Genomic DNA, 20,507 nt, shown 5'->3' on the forward strand with positions numbered 1-20,507 from the left:
ACGCGCCTGGGCCCGCCCCACGTCCACGGTGGCAGCGAGGGCGCCCAGGCCGGGCAAGGCTTCCCTCAGGGCTGGGACCTGGGCCGGCTTCCTGTCCGTCGGCCATTTGCATCTTTGAGGGCAAACCCTCCGAGCCGCTGGTTTCCCGCCAGCTCTGTGGTGCCCGCGCTACCCTGCAGTCAGGGCGCGGCGGCTCCCCCCCCCACCCCGCGGAGACGGCTTCCGGTGGAGGGAGCCTGTCGGGGCGGAGCCCGCGCGCTCACTTCCGGTGTGCGTGCCCACCGTCCATCACTTCCGGTGTGCGTGCCCACCTTCGCCAGCACTGATGAGGGCTTCCGTCGAGGGATCCTGTCAGAGGTGGCGCCCGCTGCGCTCACTTCCGGTGCGCACCCCCATGGGCTCACTTCCGGTGCCCGCGGGCACTCACGTCTGGTGTGCGGGCTCACTTCGCCTCCACCCTCTGTGAGGGGTCCCGCCGGGCGCTCACTTCCGGTCCACTCACTTCCGGTGCCCACCCCATGTGCTCACTTCCGGTGAGCTCACCTCTGGTGCCCACCCCCCTGCACTCACTTCCGGTGTCGCGTGCCCACCATCGCCAGCATTAACAATGGCTTCCGCCAGAGGGAGCCTGTGAGGGGTCGCGCCGGGTGCTCACTTCCGGTGCCCCCGCAGAGGAGGAGCTCGGTTGGTCCCACCTCACCGAGGAGCCCTGCGCTCCGGCCCGAGGCCCGCCGAGGCTCCTCAGTGCGCACGGTGAGGGCGAGCGTGTGCAGACCCACCTTCTCCAGCCCCACGGCGGGCGTTGTCTGAGTGGTCTTGTTCCGACCGCACCTGGACGGTTATTCCGTTTCGCGGCGTTAATTGGGCTGTCGTCTCGCCGGACGCCGGTGCCATACCGTTTGCTTTACCGTAGCTCCGTGCTGTGTTTTAAGACGACGTATGAGCCTTCCACATTTGTTCTTCTTTCCCACAGTTATTTCGGCTCTTTGGGGATCCTCTGAAAATCCCTATGAGTTTTAGGGCGGGCTTCCCTTGTCTTTCCCTGGGGTTTCAGGGGGGACCGTAGATTCGCACGCTGCCCGGGGTGCTGGTGACGGCTTACGTGCCCTTGAGCACGGGACACCTCTCACTCGTGTGGGTGCTCTTTGGCGATGATTGGCAGCTGTTGGTGTCCACGTCTCTGGTTGGTTAAGTGCCCGTTTTGATATCCTTGTAAATGGCACTGCTGTCTCCATTCTGGCATTCCCGTCGTTCATGTGATAATGCAGTGTTTTGTGTGCCCACTGTGTATCCTGAACTTGGCTAAATTAGCACAGCAGTCCTAACGGCTCTTCATGGAATGTTTAGAATTTTGTTCGTGTGGCAGGTGTTCAACAGGCAATGGCACATGGGACTCCAGCGCCCCTACCGGGACTAGAACCCGGCGTGCCGGCGCTGCAGGCGGAGGATTAGCCCAGGGCCGAAAACCAAGATTGGTTAGCACTCGTCTATTGGCAGAGTTCGACTTGGGGCGGGGTGGGTGGGACGGAAAGGTTGACGTCACAGAGAAGGGCTGTGCGTCGCGGGGCGGCAGCAGTGACAGGGTTCAGGGTGTCTCCACCGGTCCTGGGGGCTTCCAGCTGACAACAGCGTCTTGCAGGTGTTGCGGTTGCGGGCACCAGCCAAGGCGGTGTTCTCAGGCTTGGGGCACAGGGAGGCAGGATGTTTTGTTCCCAGGAAGACCCCAAGACGGCCTGGTGTGAGGGGCCCCTCTACGGGGCTCTCAGGAGCACCTCAGCTCACGCTGCTGTCTCGGTTACGAGTCCGTCGTCCATTCTCCTGACAAGAGGGTGATGTCAGCTGCACCTGGGAGGGTTGGCGTCTTCCTTTCCAGCTCGCACCACCCCCGGCTCCGTTTCTGGCCTCGTGGTGGCAGCCAGGACGTCAGGTGCCCAGAGGAATAGAAGCGGTGAGGTCAGGCATCCTTACTTTGTTCCTGACCCTAGAGGACAATGTTGTATCACCTCTCACCGTCTAGAACGATGTCAGTTGTGTTTTTCATGTACGGCCTTTCCTAAGCTGACGTCGTTGCCTTCTGTTCCCAGTGTGTTGCGAGCCTTTATCTTGAAGTGGTGTTGAATTTATGAAATCTTTTCCTGGATCTAGAGTCACGTGTTGTGCCTCCATTCTGTTGGTGTGGTGTGCCACGTTGCTTGATTTTAAACCACACAATTTTAGCAGTCTGTGCTGACTCGCTCTCTCTGTGGTAGTGCTGTGCCCAGGTCGTTAGATCCCCGCAGAGACCCCCAGAGAGTCGATCACACCGAACTGCAAAAGCAAGGTTTATGCGGGAGTACAAGCCATGACAGGGACCCCATCCAACCAACCGGCACAGCGGAGGAAGGAGTGAGGCCCCGGTCTTTGTTTGGGAGAGATTTGAAAGGGAAAAAGGGCTCCATCAGCAGGAAAAAAACAGTTACATACAGCATGGAAGCTCTGGGCACAGGGGGTTACAGGGGGGCTCACAGCATGGAAGCTCTGGGCACAGGGGGTTACAGCGGGGCTCACAGCACGGGGGCTCTGGGCACAGGGAGTTACAGCGGAGGCTCACAGCACGGGGGCTCTGGGTACAGGGGGTTACAGCGGGGGCTCACAGCACTGGGGCTCTGGGTACAGGGAGTTACAGGGGGGCTCACAGCACTGGGGCTCTGGGTACAGGGAGTTACAGCGGGGGCTCACAGCACGGAAGCCTTGGGTACAGGGAGTTACTTTGTTCAGCAATCTCTACTGTGCTGTCCTTGGTCTACCGAGCTAGCTGTCCCTGGTGAGTTGTGATATCTCCAGAATGCCTGAATGCCTGCTTTTACAAGGATCCGGGTCTGCTATGGGAAACGGAGGCTGCTTCTTTTTTTGTTTGTTTTAAAATGGAGTCACTTTGGTTCTTCAGCAGTACCATGCTTACCACCTCACTCTCATCCGCTCCACCTTCTCTGCTTGTGGGTATATGCAACATGCATGTGTGTAACGTGTGGAGCGCATATACACAGACACGTGTGCTCTTGAAAGGGACTGTGGGCCCCCAGTCTCTTTGGCTTTGTCTGGGCTCTCCCCCTCTCACAGGTGCCCCCACCACGACATCAGCTGTCATGAGGCCCTCACCCAAGCTGAGCTGACGCCAGCCACACGCACTGTGGGCTAATTGACCTCTTTTCTTCAGGAGGTTACCTGTCCTCGGGTATTTCACTACAGCAACAGGAAACAGACCGATACAGTATATCCAAAAAGATGAGGTTGACCCTCAGAGAGCTACCCAGACTCCCGTGTTCGCTGCAGCACTGCCGACAATGGCCAGTACTGTGTGGAATCCACTGAGGTGCTCGCCAGTGAGTGAATGCCTGACGGGAAGGGGCAGATAACACATCGGGGTGCTGTTCATCCATGAAAGAATGCTAGGGAGACATGGATGGAACTGCAGGGCATAACGTTAAGTGAGATGAACCACAGGAAGACAAATTCTGCATGTTCTCACTTCTGGAAACCAACCAAATTGATTTCATGGAAGTAAAGAGTAGAGTGGCGATCCCGAGGATAGGAAGGGTGGGAGGGTGGGTGGAGGGAGCTTTGGGATGCGGTCCTGAGCTCTAGGGTTCTACAGAACACCAGACCTCAGCTTACGGCAGTGTAGTACATGGTTTATGGAGGACTGGAAGTGAAGGTTCTCCTCACAAAGGAAGATCAGTGCCGGAGGAGCTGGACGTGCTGACCTACCCTGATGTGAGCACATGCACCAACTCTCACGTTGTCCCCACAGAGTCCCAGCTGTGTGCTCAGTGCAAAGCACGTAAGTACATTGACCAATGAAAATGAAGAATCACCTCAAATGCTTCCTCTTTTATTTTCTCGCTCAATCCCAACCTGAAGGGATCTCCACACTCCTGAGTCTCTGTGTCTCTCACATGGGCTTGTCATTTACCCTGATATATTGAATATAGAATAAATAAAGACTTTGTTTGCACACACACACACAGAGAAGGGATATACAGAGGTCCAACACATTCTTCATACATTTTCCAGCAGTGGTAAAATCTCACAAAACTGATGGACATTATCACAAGCAGAAAATTGACATTATTAAAAACTACACATCTTATTCAGTAATGACCAGTTTTACATGCATTTATTTTGTGGTTTCTGTTATAGCTTTGACAGTCAAGATACACAACACATCTGTTCCCAGGATATCCTATTGTAGCGAGAGCCATCTTCCTCCGTCTCAACTCCACTAACTCATGACAACCACTACGCTCTTCTTCATCTCTATGATTTTTACTACTTCAAGAATTATTTTTAAAGAGTTATTTATATAAAAATAATAGTTACACAGATAGAGGGAGAGACAGTGAGAGAGACAAAGAGAGAGAGCGAGCGAGCCTTGGTTGGTACATTCCCCAGATGGCCACAATGGCCAGGGTTGAGCCAGGCCAAAACCAGGAGCCAGGAGCTTCATCTGGGTCTCCCATATGGGTGCAGGGTCCCAAGGCCATCAGCAGGGAGCTGGAACGTAAGTGGAGCAGCAGGGACATGACCCAGCACCCATATAGGATGCTGGTGTTGTAGGTGGTAGCTTAACCCACTACACTACACCATTGACCCCACGAATGGTTTATGAATTGAATCATATAGCATGTAACAGTTTGAGAGTGGCATTTTTCAATTGAGAATTCCATTGGAATCCATCCAAGTTACTGTGTGTTTGAATAGGGTCCCGTGATGTCCATGTTACTTCTGAGACCCTGGTGAATTTCATTCTGTGTGCATGTTTCCAGCTGGGATATCTCTCTGTCTAGGCCACCAAGTCATTTCATAGGGACATAGGTTATCTTTTCCTTTACGGATGTGCATCTTATTTTCCTTAACTCATTGCAGTGGCTGGAACTTTCAGCACTGTGTCAAAGAATGACAGACTGTTCCCAGTCTGGGGTAGAAAACATTGTCTTTCACCGTTAACTGTGATGCTGCCTGTAGGTCATTTGCATATGTTATCGAGTTGAAGTCCTTCTCTCTCTGCTTTGCCAGGAGTTTTCATGTGGTCAGAAGCAGGGCTTTTTCCAGATGTCCCTTCTGGCTTGAGCGATAGGAACATGGATTCTTCTCTATCCTGTTGATACTGGGTGTCATGAGTTGGGCAGGATTTGTCTCCCCACACCCACACAGATGTTCAGACTCCAAATTCTTCCATCAGTGGTTAATGGATCAACAGTGGAGACTCGCTTTAATCGTGGCCCCTGAGACTTGGGCCTGCAAGGAGGACTTTAAGGGCCTGGGGCCATTCGTGAGGCGGTGATGCACGCGGAGGGTGCTCGCTGTGCCTCTCTGCTTCCTGGGTCACTGTATGCCCATAACGGTGGTCATCCTTCAGCCTCACCAGATGGCTGAGCCAATGGGGCCACCCAGCCTTGGACTGTGCACCTCCAAACTGTAGGCATAAGGAAACCATCTTCCTCACTGAGTGGCTGCACTTGGGGTTTTAATTGAAGTAATGGAACACAGTGCAGTGTGGGGTTGTTACCATTGACACCACCGGAAAAGCCAGGGGAGACCTTGGAACTGCTTGACTGAAAACAGGCTGGAAGGGCTTTGCAGGCAGATGAGAGGGAGCCATGATACTGTGAGCAGGGTGCTGTGGGCAGTTCTGCAGAAAGCTGGGAGAAGCACGCAGAGTGAAGGCTATACTGAGGTGGCCTCACGGGTCAATGAGGATTCTGTCTGCTGTTGGTCCAAAGCCATCATTCCTATATGGAGGCAGAGGACCTGGCTGTATTGAGACTGTGGGAGGCTGACCCTAAAGATGGTGGCAGACGAGAACTCAAGGCAGCAGCCTCCGCGGGGAGAGCAGGGGAGCAAAGTCATGTTCCACACACAGGAAGTGGTAGAGACGTCCAACCCACACGTGAGCAAGAAGATGTGGGATGCATGCTCAGGGAGACCCAGCTCAGCCAAGGCTCAGGTGGGCTGGCTTGTGGAGACACGGACAAGAGCCCACAGAGTACAGGCTCACAGGGAGCACACAGAAAACTCCTAAGGGGCTCAGAGAGAAGAGCTTCATCCGTACTTATCACTTCCAAGCTGATGGAATCACCAGGCATGTGTGTGTTTGATTTTTAATAGGAAAGGGAGAGAGAGACGGACAGATTCAGAAAGGAAATCTAGAGGCGGGTGCCTTACACTGCCCGACTGTACATGGGGTGATGATGTGTGTGGTCAGCGCCTGGGCAGGTGCATCAGGGGTCAGGTGGAACGGGTGGCCCCGTCACCATCCTCACCCAACAGGCCAGGGCTGGAGCAGCACAGGGAGGCGGTGGATGTCCAGGAGGTCCCAGCTGCCCTCACCCTGCTGAGCCCTCTCCAGTGAAGGCCGCTGGTCTCTCCAAATGTGTGCGCTTTGGGCCCTGCAGCCACTCCAGGGGTCCCTGGGGAATGTGAGTTCACAGCGGCTTTTGGAAGGGATAATGATCAGACACAGATTGGCCACAGCACAGCAGCTTCCAGAGGCCCAGGGAGTTGGGAGTCCCAGCGCACAGCAAGGGCCCAGTCACCCCTAATTGGCCATGGGAGGCCCTGAGTCCCAGCCCTGCCAGGTGCACAAAGTCCTCCCTGGCAGAGTGAGGCCAAGGGCAGCAGACTCGCACACTGCCCAGCTGCCCGGCTGCCCCGCTGGCAGGACAAGGCCAGGAGGCAGAGGTGAGCAAGCTGTCCCCTCTCCTGTCAAAGACCCAGGGGCTTCAGGCAACCAGAACTGCATGCCAGCAACTCTCCCTGGGACTCCTGTGCCCACCTCTGCCCCCCCCCAGTCCTTTCCCTACCAGGAAGTCTCAGCTGGAGAGAGGAGGGACAGAGGGCCTTGGTGCCCACTTCACTCAGTTCAGCATAGACCACGTCAGCAGTGCAAGGGACTCTGGGTGGGTAGGACCTGGTTGTGTGGCCTTGGGTGAGACCTGACCATCACCTGGGAAAGGAAAGACCAAGGGGCTCACCCGTCAGGGCCCCCAGGGTTGAAGGCGGCCATTTCCATGGGGACACAGCAGAGCTGGGGTATACAGTGAGCACTCAGGGCCTGCACTCAGCAGGGGAGGCAGCTGGCCTGGCTGGGACTTATGGTCACCATGAGCAGAGCCTCTGCACTCCACGTGGAGGCCACCCCTCAGGGTGCTTTGTGAAGCCCAGGCTCCGAGTCTGCAGGTAGTGCAGGGTGGGGCCAGGGAGCAGCCCCTGCACTCACCACTCCAGGTGCTGAGGGCTCCCTGTCCAGCAGGAGGTCAGGAGTGCGGGCAGGGCCAGGTGAGGCAGAAGCTGCAGCTGCCCAAGAGCTCTCATTGCAGGGACCCAGGGAGCAGCTGAGCCTCTCACAGCAGGGGCCCCACCCGTTCTTCCTCACACTCAGACTCTAGACCTTGGCTTTGGGGTGGATTCTCTACGTTTTCAACCCATCGCAAGGACACTCGCGTGGTCAGTATTTTGAGACGGGACATGAGAAAGCCTTGCCCAGGGTAAGAAGTACCAGACCATTTCATTCAAACCCGTGAGCTCACAGTGGGAAAAGCTGCTGGGTAGAGGGTGGGGTGGAGCACCCTCCAACGTGTGAAGGTGAGCCCTGCCGAGGGGTGCAGCAGCTGTGCCCGCCCACCCAGGGCACCCAGTCACTGCCTGGAGCACATAGCAGCCCCCGCCCAGCCAGGCTCTGTACACAGTGGCCTCGGGCCTCTCTGCTGGTGACCAGCAGAGCCCAGCTCAGCGTGGTGACAATGACAGGAGGGGAGATGGGTGAGGAGTGTGCAGATGGAACTGGGCAGAGCCCCCTCTGCTGTCTGAAAAAGAAAGAGCAGGCCTTGCCTGAGCCCCAGCCCTGAGGGGGGAGGGCACAGGGCAGGCAGGTAGACTGCAGGAGGGCACGGTCATCCTATACACCTGCGTGGGCTTGACCCTGGCTGAGCCCCAGCCCTGAGGGGGGAGGGCACAGGGCAGGCAGGTAGACTGCAGGAGGGCACGGTCATGCTATAAACCTGCGTGGGCTTGACCCTGGCTGAGCCCCAGCCCTGAGGGGGGAGGGCACAGGGCACAGGGCAGGTAGACTGCAGGAGGGCACGGTCATGCTATAAACCTGCGTGGGCTTGACCCTGGCTGAGCCCCAGCCCTGAGGGGGGAGGGCACAGGGCAGGCAGGTAGACTGCAGGAGGGCACGGTCATGCTATAAACCTGCGTGGGCTCGACCCTGGCTGAGCCCCAGCCCTGAGGGGGGAGGGCACAGGGCACAGGGCAGGTAGACTGCAGGAGGGCACGGTCATGCTATAAACCTGCGTGGGCTTGACCCTGGCTGAGCCCCAGCCCTGAGGGGGGAGGGCACAGGGCAGGCAGGTAGACTGCAGGAGGGCATGGTCATGCTATAAACCTGCGTGGGCTCGACCCTGGCTGAGCCCCAGCCCTGAGGGGGAGGGCACAGGGCACAGAGCAGGTAGACTGCAGGAGGGCACGGTCATGCTATAAACCTGCGTGGGCTCGACCCTGGCTGAGCCCCAGCCCTGAGGGGGGAGGGCACAGGGCACAGGGCAGGTAGACTGCAGGAGGGCACGGTCATGCTATAAACCTGCGTGGGCTTGACCCTGGCTGAGCCCCAGCCCTGAGGGGGGAGGGCACAGGGCAGGCAGGTAGACTGCAGGAGGGCACGGTCATGCTATAAACCTGCGTGGGCTCGACCCTGGCTGAGCCCCAGCCCTGAGGGGGAGGGCACAGGGCACAGGGCAGGTAGACTGCAGGAGGGCACGGTCATGCTATAAACCTGCGTGGGCTTGACCCTGGCTGAGCCCCAGCCCTGAGTGGGGAGGGCACAGGGCACAGGACAGGTAGACTGCAGGAGGGCACGGTCATCCTATAAACCTGCGTGGGCTTATCCTGACTTTCTCAGTCCAGGAGCCTCAGCTGACCCCTGGCTGACCAACATGCAGACACGAGGGGCTTCTCCAGATACTCGGGTGCAGGGGGCTGGGATGACATGCTGCTGTGGTCAGGCCGGGGTAGGCGAAGCCAAGAGGACCAGGGTCCTGCCGTGAGATGGGGTGAGATAAGGAACAAGGAGTGCAAACAGCCCAGCCCAGGAGCAGCCCTGGGGCAGGAAAGCAGGTGTCTGAGGAGCAGGACAGGGAGGCTGGGAGGCTGCCCTCACCAAGTCACTCACTGCTGCCTCCCCAGAGCCCCCGAGAGCCCCAGTGCAGTCTGCCCCACCACGTCCATGGGTCCAGTGAGTCAGGGTCACTTTCCCTCTGCAGGCCAGGCTGAGTCCATGGAAGGAACAGTGGGCAGCTCTCAGCAGGCAGCGTGGCTCCAGCAGGTCCCTAGCTCCTTGGGCCAAGTGACTGAGGGACTATGGCCTGATCCTCTCACTGCTCTCATTCCCTCTGCAGCTGCCCCAGTCAGGGCCATGCCCACGCACAGAAACACAACCCTCTCCGCGGCATCCTGGGGGCTGTTTGTGCTAGAGGGGTTTGGGGAAGATGAGCAGACCCAGGCCCTGCTCTTTGCTGTGTTCCTGGCCCTGTATGTGGTGAGCGTCCTGGGCAACCTCACCATGATCGTGGTCATCAGCCTGGATGCCCGACTGCACTCCCCCATGTACTTCTTCCTCAAGAACCTGTCCTTTCTGGACCTGTGCTACTCCTCGGCCATTGCCCCCAACGCCCTGGCCACCATGTTCTCCTCCTCCAAGGTCATCACCTTTACCGGCTGTGCCACTCAACTCTTCTTCTTTTCCCTGTTGGCTACCACTGAGGCTTTGCTCCTGGCCGTGATGGCCTATGACCGGTTCATGGCCATCTGCAGCCCCCTGCGCTACCCGGTGACCATGAGCCCCTCGGCCTGTGCCCGCCTGGTGCTGGGTGCCTACGGTGGGGGCTGCCTCAACTCCCTGGTGGAGACCAGCCTCACCTTCCAGCTGCCCTTCTGCGGCTCCACCCACATTGACCACTTCTTCTGTGATGTGCCCCCTCTGCTGCGGCTGGCCTGTGCCGACACGGCCCTCAACCAGCTCGTCATGTTCGCCATGTGTGGACTCATCATCGTGGGCACTACTCTGGCAGTCCTCATCTCCTACGGCTACATCACAGTGACCATCCTCAGGATGCGCTCTGGATCGGGGCGACACAAGGTCTTCTCCACCTGCGGCTCCCACCTGACGGCTGTGTCCATGTTCTACGGGACTGTCTTTGTCATGTATGCTCAGCCAGGGGCTGTGCAGTCCATGGAGCAGGCAAAGGTGGTGTCTGTCTTCTACACCCTCGTCATCCCGATGCTCAACCCCCTCATCTATAGTCTGCGGAACCAGGATGTGAAGGAAGCCCTGGGGAGGCTGGGACAGAGATGCACAGCCACATGAGACAGTGGCTGTGACAGAGCCCAGGGGGCTGGAGAGCAGGTCTGAGACAGAGAGAGAGACCCTGGGCACTGACTGGCTTTCCACCCTTCTTGCTTCCACATGAGGTGTGTGTTCAGAAATCGGTTTGTCCTCCACCGAATCCTTTCTTGAGGTGTATTTGGGCCAGGCAGTCTGTGTGAGATGGGACGGGATGCTATTATATGCTATTATGTAAAGTGCAGGACTGTGTTCTGCCTGTGAAGTCCCACGGAGCAGTGGCAGCCGCCATGTGGAGACTACGGGCAAAGCAACATCCTGGTGTCGCCGGGGCCAGTGCTGCTGTCTCTGAGTCCTCATGCTCTCTGAGCCACCCCACGAGTTAGCATCAGAGAGCTCAGATACCTGTACGTCTTGATCAAACGTGTCAGGAAAATAACGTCTCTGCAAATATACCAGATTCCTCCCAGGTACGTGGCTGAGTGTTGTCCTGGTGGCCCACCATGAGCAGTGACTGGAAAGGCCACTGCCTCCATCTGTGCCCCTTTTCAGCTCTTCTTCCTCACCATCCCAAAGAAATCCCACGGAAACAGTCTCTGAAATCAGGCCACAGCTTCCCCAGAATGAGTTCCGTATAATAGGAATGGTGTTGACTGTGAGTGGCCCAGACCTGACCACAGTGCCCCTCTCACAAGGAGGTCTGGGAAAAATATGGAGGTTCCGTTTGGGCCCTCCGTGCCAGGGTTCCTTCTGTTCCATCACACCACAGACAGGAATTAGGCAGTTTCCTGAGGACCATGGCACAGAACGTGAGGCCTGGCACCATGTCCCTAGACTTGGGGAGAGAGAGCATCTTCCTCTGGTTCACTCCCCAAATGGTGAAGCCAGGAGCCAGGAACTCCATCTGGGGCCTCCCACATGGATGGCAGGGGCCAAGCTCTTGGGCCATCTCTGTTGCTTTTCCCAGGCCATTAGCAGGGAGCTGGATTGGTAGTGGAACAGCTGGACATGAACCGGCACCCTGTTTATTGTTCTGGATAATTCCAAATAGTTTTCCAAAATATTGTAGAGATTTTTGTTCCCAGAAACAGTGAATGAATTTCAGTTTCTGCACATTGTCATGTACAAGCCATGTTGCCTGTTTTGTAAATCATAGCCATTCTGCTGTGCATCAAGTCATTGCTACTGTGATCTTCATTTTCCCTTTCCCAGTTGCAAATGAGCTTAAATATTAAGAGACATTTGAATGTTCTTTTGGGGGAAGTATATATTTTTCTCCATTTTTTTCTACTCTGTTATTTCTCATATGGATTGCAGAAATTCTTCAAACATTTTTGGTATGATCCCTATTTTGGTTATATGATTTTCAAATATACCTCCCACTATATAGCTTCCATATTCGTATTGATTTAGGATTTTATTAACGATTTCTTAAACATTTTCACTAAGGTAAGCTTATTGGTCACTTCCTTGATGGATACTCCATTCTGCGGCATGTTCAGGGAATATTTACCTATGGCAGCTATGAGAGATATGCACATCCTTCTCAGTGTGTGATCATTTGTTTAGTCTTTCATATTTGTGTCTTTATTCAAATGCAATTAATTTTTCTGTTCTTCCGAGGTAGTGGTTAAATTTCATATTGTTCATATGGCTACCCTACTGACTTTTTAGATATCTTTTTCCCAGTGTTATATAATATCACATTGTCATAATCCAAGTGTCTCTACAGAAGTGGCTCTACTTCTTGAGTCTTAATTCTGTTCTATTTGTGTATTCTTGGATTTTTAAAAAGTAAAATGTCATAAAGTCTTCATTGTTAATGAATACATACAATAATTATGTGCAATAAATATAGAAATAAAAATTTTAGGGGCTGGCACTGTGGCTCACTTGGTTAATCCTCTGCCTACAGCGCCAGCATCCCATATGGGTGCCGGATTCTAGTCCCGGTTGCTGCTCTTCCAGTCCAGTTCTCTGCTGTGGCCTGGGAGGGCAGTGGAGGGTGGCCCAAGTGCTTGAGCCCCTGCACCTGCATGGGAGACCAGGAAGAAGCACCTGGCTCCTGGCTTTGGATTGGCGCAGCTCCATCCATCACGGCCATTTGAGGAGTGAACCAACGGAAGGAAGACCTTTCTCTCTGTCTCTCTCTCTCTCTCTGTCTACAACTCTACCTGTCAAATAAAGAAAGAAAGCAAGAAAGAAATAAAAATTTTAAAGTTATTAAAAGACAAGAACTGAATAAATGGAGACACATACCATGTTCATGGATGAGAGATTTCAACATTATAAAGATCCTGATGACAACCTAGCTGATACAATCAATGATATCTTAGACCTAACGGGATTTTTAATAGAACTGGAAGATAAATTGATTCTGAAATTTCTGTGTAGGAGTCTGTTTTAAGAATAATCAAAGTATCCTGAAAAATTAGAACAAGGAAAAGGGATATGCCCTGCGTAGCTGCAACATTCCACACTGAAGGGCACAATAGTACCTGTGATGCGTGGACCCTAGATGAGCCCTGACCTTTCTGCTCCTTAAAGTCCATTCAGTCTGCTCCTCAGTGCCCCTGGCCACCACATCTCTCTGCCTCCTGTGGCTGCTATAGCCCCTACCAGGGTGTTTATCTGACATTCTGTAAAGGTCTTCTAATTGCATCTCTGCCTTAGGCTCAGAGGGGGCTCGCTCTGTCTGGGCAGTCATAGTCCTTTCTTTCCACAAAGGTCAGCATTTCTCTTGTAAGAACTCTAAAGTTATGCCCAGAACTTCTTCACAGCCTGAGCCTACACCTCTACCAGGTTCCTCTCTATCGTCTCCAGTGCAGTCCCAGTATCAGCCCCCTGATCTTCTCCCATAATGTCTCTCTACTGCAGACACTTCAGGTGCATTTCCCATGTTAAAGTGGTGGTGGTGGTGTGTGTGTGCATGTGTGGTGGTGGTGCTGTGTGGGTGTGCGTGTGTGGTGGTGGTGCTGTGTGGGTGGGTGGTGGTGGCGTATGTGTGGGTAGTATGTGTGTGTGGTGGTGGTGGTATGTATGTAGTGGTTTGTGTGTGTGTGTGCGCATGTGTGTGGTGGTGCTGTGTGGGTGTGCGTGTGTGGTGGTGGTGTATGTGTGGGTAGTATGTGTGTGTATGGGTGGGTGGTGGTGGTGGTGGTGTGTATGTAGTGGTGTGTGTGTGGTGGTGGTGGTGGTGTGTGTGTGCACGTGTGTGGTGGTGGTGGTATGGGGGTGGGTGGTGGTGGTGTATGTGTGGGTGATGTGTGTATGGGTGGGTGGTGGTGGTGGTGTGTGGGTGTGCGTGTGTGGTGGTGGTGCTGTGTGGGTGGGTGGTGGTGGTGTATATGTGGGTGATATGTGTGTGTATGGGTGGGTGGTGGTGGTGGTGGTGTGTGTGTATGTAGTGGTGTGTGTGTGGTGGTAGTGTGTGTGTATGTTGTGGTATGTGTGTTGTGGTATGTGTGTGGTGGTGGTGGTGGTGTGTGGTGGTGTGTGTGTATGTGGTGGTGTGTGTGTGGTGGTGGTGGTGGTGGTGGTGCTGTGTGTGTGCACACCTCAGTGCAGAGATCACATGTCAGTTGTTCCTGTAGTGCCCCCAGTTAAGTGTTGAACTGAACAGAATCACCCAGCCCAGACTGACTCGTCCACAGCAACATGAGGCCCTCACACAGGAACACCTCTGTTCCGTCCTCACCAGCTCACCTTTCCCGGATTTTTCCCAGCTCCACAGGATGGGATCGGAATTCTACCACTTCCATTCCTGCAAGCTCCTTCCTGACTCTTGGCCAACAACCATCCTCTCTCTTGTTTAATTTTGACTTTTCTCTTTTCTGATTCATTCTCGTCAGGCTCCAAGTATATCCAAATCTCTTCTTCTTTTCAGCTCATACAGCTCTGTAATCGGAGCATCGCTCTCACTCCTCATAGATGTCTTAGGACTGCACACTCAGTTCTCCATTGTGCCGCCCACCCCTTTACACTCGACTCTGCTCCCGTCTCTGCATCTTCAGGACACGTCCCAGCCTTTATCAGCAATGTCTTCAAGAGAACGTGGGTATTGGTAGCCCATTGTTCTTTGATAGTTCCTTCTCCTTTGATGACTGGGGCATTTAACAATTCCTGTTTTTTCCCAAAACCTCACATTAATCCTGCTTTATGCTCTTTCATGCCATTTAAGTCATGATGCCCCTAAGGGGGATTCTCTTGTTCCTCACATCTCTGTAGTCTGAAGATATTTCAGAATGTTGTTTGTAAAACAGAATTAAAGGATAAGTTTGGAGCAGGTGTTGTGGCACAGTGGGTTAAGCCGCCACTTGGGATGTCTGCATCCCATGTCACAGTGCCTCGAATTGAGTCCCACCTGTACTTCTTTTTTTTTTAATTTTTATTATTTATTTGAGAGAGAGCATTAGAGAGAGAGAGAGAGAGAGAGAGAGAGAGAGAGATAAAGATATTCTATCTGCTATTTCACTCCCCAAATGGTTGCAACACCAGAGCTGAGCTGATCAGGAGCCAGTAGCTTCTTCTGGGTCTCCCACGTGGGTGCAGAGGCTCAAGCACTTGGCCATCCTCCACTGCTCTCCCAGGAACATTAGCAGAGAGCTGTATCAGAAGAGGAGCAGCAGGGACATGAACCGGTGCCCATATGGGATGCTGGCACCACAAGCAGAGGCTTAGTCTACTATGCCACAGCGCCAGTCCCCTGGCTTCTATTTCTAATCCAGATACTGATAATGTTCCCAGGAGGCAGCAGATGATGGCACAAGTACTTGGGTTCCTGCCAATCACATGGGATACCTGTATGGATTTCTGGGCTTCTGAGGTCAGCCTGGCCAAGCCCCAGTTCTTTGTGGGTATTTGGGGAGTGAATCAGGGGATGGAAAATTTCATTCTGCATTCTGTCTCTCTTTCTCTTCTCTCTGTCACACTTCAAGAGAGAGAGAGAGAGAGAGTCAGTTTTGGGCAAAAAAAATTGTAGGTCATATAGTTTGTTTCTTAATATTTATCATGAATTTGTGAATACCCCCTGTATGCACGGGTTTCATTTTTGCACCAAAATAAGCTTACATTTTCTGCAAACTTTTAAAAACATTTCACTTCAGAATCATTTTAAATTTACAAAACAAAAATTGTGAGATACTAATGCAAGAGTTCCCATATTCCTCTCACCCCATGTCCCCTATTAATATCTCATATGAGTATCTTTGTCACAAATAATGAACCACAACCAGCTTCCTTGTTTTTGTGTCCAAAAAAAAACTTTTATCCTTCCCATCCATCCCAGTCTCTAGTAATCAACATTCTGTGTTCAGATAGGGGTTTTTTAAAAATTTAGCTCCCACATGTACGCAGTATTTGTCTTTCTGTGTCTGGGTAATTTCACTGACCATGGTGTTCTCCAGTTCTGTCCATTTTGCTGAAAATGGCAGGATTTCATTATTTTACCACTGAATAGTATTCCATTGTGTCTATATAGGACATTTTCTTTATCATTCACCTTTGATGGACACCTTGGCTGATTCCATATTTTAGTTATTGTGAACCATGCTGCTATAAACATGGTGGAGTAGGTATCTCTCTCTCTCTCTTTTTTTTTTTTTTTTTTGACAGGCAGAGTGGATAGTGAGAGAGAGAGACAGAGAGAAAGGTTTTCCTTTTTGCTGTTGGTTCACCCTCCAATGGCCACTGCAGCCGGCGCATCTCGCTGAACCGAAGCCAGGAGCCAGGTGCTTTTCCTGGTCTCCCATGCGGGTGCAGGGCCCAAGCACTTGGGCCATCCTCCATTGCCTTCCCGGGCCATAGCAGAGAGCTGGCCTGGAAGAGGGGCAACCAGGATAGAATCCGGCGCCCCAACCAGGAATAGAACCTGGTGTGCCGGTGCCGCAAGGCGGAGGATTAGCCTGTTAAGCCATGGTGCCGGCCCATAGGTATCTCTTTAATACCATATCTTTTCACGGCTCACCCAGGAGTGAGACTCTGGATCATATGGAAGCTGCATTTCTATTTTGTTGTTGTTGTTAAAGTAATCCCCATTCTGTTTTCTGCAGTGGCTGCCCTAGTTTACATCCCTACCAACAGTGTGTTAGTGTTCCCCTTTCTCCATATCCTCCTGTGTTATTCCTGTTTTGAGAATAGCCATTCTAACAGGGATGAGGCGCTTTCTCATTGTGGTTTTGATTTGCATTACCCTGATGTCTAGTGATTTTGAGCATTTTTTTCATGAATTTTTGGCCATTTCTATTTCTTTTGAGAACTGGCTATTCAGATTACTTGTCCTGGATACATATAACCTACCAAGATTAAATCAAGAAGATATAGAGAATCTAAACAGGTCCATAACACATTAAAGCAGTAATTTAAAAAGTCAATTTACTGAGACTTGATTTGTGGCCTAATATATGGTATATCCTAGAAATATTCCATGTGCTGATAAGAAGAATGTGTATTCTATAGATGCGTGGGTAAAATGTTTTGTAAATATCTGTAAGGTCTTTTTGCTCAATAGTACTGTTCAACTCTGATGTATCTTTGTTAATTTTCTGTCTGGGTGGTCCGTCCATTGATGACAGTGGGGTGTTGAAGTCCCCCACTATTGTTGTTTTGGAGTTTATCTCTCACTTTTAGGTCTCATAATATTTGTACGTATATATTTGCATATATATATAGCCTTATGTTGAGTGTTTTTATCTTTTTAGAGTTTTTTCTTATTTAAAATTTGTTTTATCTCATATGAATAAAGCTACTGTTGCTCATTTTTGGTTTTCATCTGCATGGTGTATCTTTTTCCAGCCCTTCACTTTCCATGTGTATTTTTACCTGTGAAGTGGGTTGCTGTAGGCAGCATGTAGTTGGGTCTTGTGTCTTTTTTAATCCATTCAGTCAACTATATCTTTTGACTGGAGAATTTAATCCATTTACATTCACAGTTAACACTGACATATAAGAACTAACTCCTGACATTTCATTGCTTGGTTACTGATTTCATCTGCTCTGTTGGTGAATTTGGCACTGTCATGTATCTTCATGTCTAATTCGATGGATAACTCCATTCAGGAATTTATAACACAGGTCTCCTGATTAATTGTATTTTCTTTTCTGGGTAATTTTTTTTTATTCCTTACTTCTAAAGGATGGTTTTGCCAGATATAATCTTGGTTGGAAGTTTTTTTGTTTCAATTCCTTGAATACATCATCCCACCCTCTCTGGCCTGCAGGTATATCTGTTCCTAGTCTAACTGGCTTTCCTTTATACCTAAGTTGACATTTTTCTCTTACTGTCTTTAAAATTCTCTTCTTGTGCTTAACTTTTGGCAGTTTAACTGTATTATGCCTTGAAGAAGATCTTTTTTGTTATTGTTGAGTCTGGGTGGGGTCCTTTGAACTTCCTGTAAATGGATTTCCTTATCTGTTTCAAGATTTTGGAAGTTTTCAATAATTATTACATTCAGGAGGTTCTCAATGCCTTTTTCCTTCTATTCTCCATCAGATATCCCTATAATATGAATTTTTCAGTTAATCATATCCCATACATTGCTTAAGCTTTCTTCATTCTAGTTCTTTTCCACTTATTTTTGTCTGACTTGGTTATTTCAAAAGTCTGCCCTGCAGATCAGAACTCCTTTCCTCTGCTTTGTTGATTCTGCCTTTGAAACTATCAATTGAATTTTTCCATTGATTTTTCAGTTTCAAAATTTGGTTCTTTTTAGAGATTTCTACCTCTTTATTGATTTTTTCATTCATGTCATCTATTGTTTTGTTCAATCATTTAAATTATTTGTATTCTCTTGCATCTCGGTGAGTTTCCTTAGGAATGTTATTTTGAATTCTTTTTCAGCCATTTCACAGATTTAATTCAGATCAGGATCTATTTCCGAAGAAGTGTTGTGTTCTCTTGTAGGTGTCATGCTTCCTTTTCATGTTTCCTGGGCCCTATGATGACATCTACATATCTGTAGATCTATAGTTCCTAATTTTTTTAATGGAGTAGGTTTTGTTGGAAAAGACTTTTGTTTAGATGTAATATGGGGTATCACTAGGGTTGATTTGGCTTTGGTTCTAGGTGAGCCCTGCAAATGTAACTGAGTGGTTTCTTCAGTAGTGATCAGTGTCAGCAGTCTACAGGAGCCACAGTTGTCAATCTGCAGCAGTGTGTGGAGGTAATAGTATGACTTTGAAGTGTGCATGAACCCTCAACAGTATGTCTTTAATCCCCACAGCTGTGTTTCGAATCACAATAGGGTTTTTTTTGATGGCTGTGGATTTGTTTCTGATTCTATGGGACAGAGTGGGCTGTACCCTTGTCCTGACAGGCCAATGTGAGGGATGCTGGGGCTTGTGTCACCAGTAGCTGTGGACCACAGACTATATGATGTGGATAAGTCCCTTCCCAGGTCCTGCTATGTGGGTGTGACTAATGCTGGGGCTCATAGCACCAAGGACCTGAGTGACAGCCCTGAGATATGTTAAGGTCATCTTGTCCCAGTCCCAGAGTCAGAGGGGCAAAGGAGGGCAATGTGGGTTCTCTCTCAAGCACAGTAGTCACTTGGGCTCCTGTCAGCCATATAGACTTGGTTTAAAGTCAGAGAGGACTGTGGGATTTTCTTGCAGTTAGGGCTGCCCACCTGCAGCAGTTGGGCTATGGCAACAATGGTGGGAGCTGTGGCAGCAGTGGTGGGGCTGTGGCAGCAGTGGTGGGGCTATGGCATCCATGGCAGGGGCTGTGGCAGCGGTGGTGGGGCTGTGGCATCTGTGGCAGGAGCTATGGCAGCAGTGGTGGGGCTATTGCATCTGTGGCAGGAGCTGTAGCAGCAGTGGTAGGGCTATGGCATCCGTGGCAGGAGCTGTGGCACCAGTAATGGGGCTATGGCAGCAGTGGCGGGAGCTGTGACAGCAGTGGTGGGGCTATGGCACTTTCTGCTAACCTCTTCTCAGAAAGGCGGTGTCCACCAGCAGGGGAGTTGGGAAAGGAGTGGAAGCAGGTGTTGTTTGTTCCTCTCTGCTGCCCTCAGAGTCTCTGTGCCATCTGCAGATCCTGTCACCTCCTGACTGAAGTTTCTCCTCACTTCTAGTTTTTTATATACAGAACCCTTTTCCTGTCAAGATGGCATCTCCCAGCTGGGAGGTAGGGTAGGAGGGGTGGGCAGCAGCTGCAGGCAGTAATGGTAGCATGATTTCTCTCTCTCTCTCTCTCCCCCATCTGCTGGTTTTCAGTCTTTGTGCCATTTGCAGTCTGGTCACTTTATTGAAGTGTTCCTTCAGTCACTCTCCTCAGTTCTATATACAGAACGTTTTTCCCAGCATGACGGTGTCCCCCAGCCAGGGTGCCTGTAGGATTGGCAGCCAGAACTTTGTAATAACCTAAATTTCTAGTGAAAAGTGAGGAATTAAAGTAGTTTTGAACTGTCTGATATAGATCTACACTTTTTGAAAAAAGCACTACACAATTTTTAGAAACATGTGCTTTCTCTTAGAAAAATGTTCTGTTTCATAATGATCAGTTTCTTTATACCATATAAAAATGTCAACATCTTAACACATTAAACTTATGTTTATCAAGTTAATGTTTCAATATTTTATATATGGCTCAGATGATTTATGAATTACTTATTAATTAATATATAATTTATGATCCATTACTTAGTGAATATAATTTTACACAGTTTGAGAACACAGCACTTCTCAAACTGCTGACAAGATTTCAAAACTGAGTCAAGTTCATTTATAAGCTTTTTATTGCATTTACATTCACCCAATTTATTTGTTCTTAAAGATTATGCTTGAATTGCTCATTAAACAAAGCCAGCCATTGAAGTTCAGGAAATACCACCACAAATATGTACAAGAAATACATATTTTTGGTATGTTGATTATTTCAAGCTGAAAGAACTTGAAAAAGAGCAAAATGCAGGGTCCTCTGAGTTGCCTTCCATCTGCCTATAGATCCTACCAAAATCCCACCATCGGCCCTCTGAAGACTAACTCTTATCACACAGAGGAGGTCAGAAGTCCACCAGACAGACATCATCACAAGCCACCACCTGCTCTTCTAGGGATCCCTTCTTCCCCAAGAAACACTTTCTCTGAGGACATCCCTTTACTTCACCCCCTGGTCATTTCCCCCATTCCA

At 50.8% G+C, this 20,507-nt stretch overlaps 1 protein-coding gene across 1 annotated transcript; it reads left to right on the top strand.

Annotated features, from left to right (window-relative positions):
* The first annotated feature begins 9,451 nt into the window (after window positions 1–9,451).
* On the top strand, window positions 9,452–10,402 carry LOC133763753 (olfactory receptor 9S13-like). Its single transcript, XM_062197508.1, has one exon. The coding sequence runs from the start codon at window positions 9,452–9,454 to the stop codon at window positions 10,400–10,402; it is 951 nt and encodes a 316-aa protein (XP_062053492.1).
* Window positions 10,403–20,507: the final 10,105 nt, after the last annotated feature.

The sequence above is a fragment of the Lepus europaeus genome, chromosome 1 (genome assembly GCF_033115175.1).
Source record: "Lepus europaeus isolate LE1 chromosome 1, mLepTim1.pri, whole genome shotgun sequence".
In the NCBI taxonomy this organism is placed as follows: Eukaryota; Metazoa; Chordata; class Mammalia; order Lagomorpha; family Leporidae; genus Lepus; species Lepus europaeus.